This window comes from Atta colombica, unplaced genomic scaffold, assembly GCF_001594045.1.
Source record: "Atta colombica isolate Treedump-2 unplaced genomic scaffold, Acol1.0 scaffold198, whole genome shotgun sequence".
Classification (NCBI taxonomy): Eukaryota; Metazoa; Arthropoda; class Insecta; order Hymenoptera; family Formicidae; genus Atta; species Atta colombica.
The window spans coordinates 872,646-873,111 of NW_017259291.1; the positions used below are offsets into that span (position 1 = coordinate 872,646).

The 466-nt window shown below is 24.7% G+C and overlaps 1 protein-coding gene across 1 annotated transcript in view; it reads left to right on the top strand.

The window, feature by feature from the left end:
- LOC108686858 (importin subunit alpha-like) overlaps positions 1-346 on the top strand; it is a 3,884-nt gene extending 3,538 nt beyond the window's left edge. The window contains 2 exon segments of the mRNA XM_018192354.1: positions 1-323; positions 325-346. The exon segment at positions 1-323 is cut by the window's left edge and continues 12 nt beyond it. Coding sequence (XP_018047843.1) covers positions 1-323; positions 325-346 — 345 coding nt within the window.
- Positions 347-466: the final 120 nt, after the last annotated feature.

The following is a 466-nucleotide window of genomic DNA, read 5'->3' on the forward strand; positions in this document are numbered from 1 at the left end:
AAAATAGCCACATGGACTGTAATTGCTTTAATAACTGGAGGAACGATTCAACATTTGATCCAATTAGTGCAAGCTGGCGTATTGCAAGCTTTTTGTAATTTACTTGAATCAAATAATTATCTAAATATTATTAATGCCTTAATTGGCATGGCTGAAATCTTGCATGCAGCAGAGAAAATAGGACAAACAGAAAAACTTACCATTATGATTAAAAAATTTGGAGGATTAGATAAAATAGAAGATCTTCAATATCATAAAAATGAACGAATTTATGCAGAATCTTTGGCTATAATCAATACGTACTTTCTTCAAACGGTTTGTATATTTATTCAATGTTCATAAATAAAAAAATAATTTATGTAGAAAACTTTGTTTTTATCATAGAATATTTTACATTTTTCTAAATAAACAAAATATTATAAATAAAATTATAATTTTATCTGTATTGTATGGTATTAATTATATT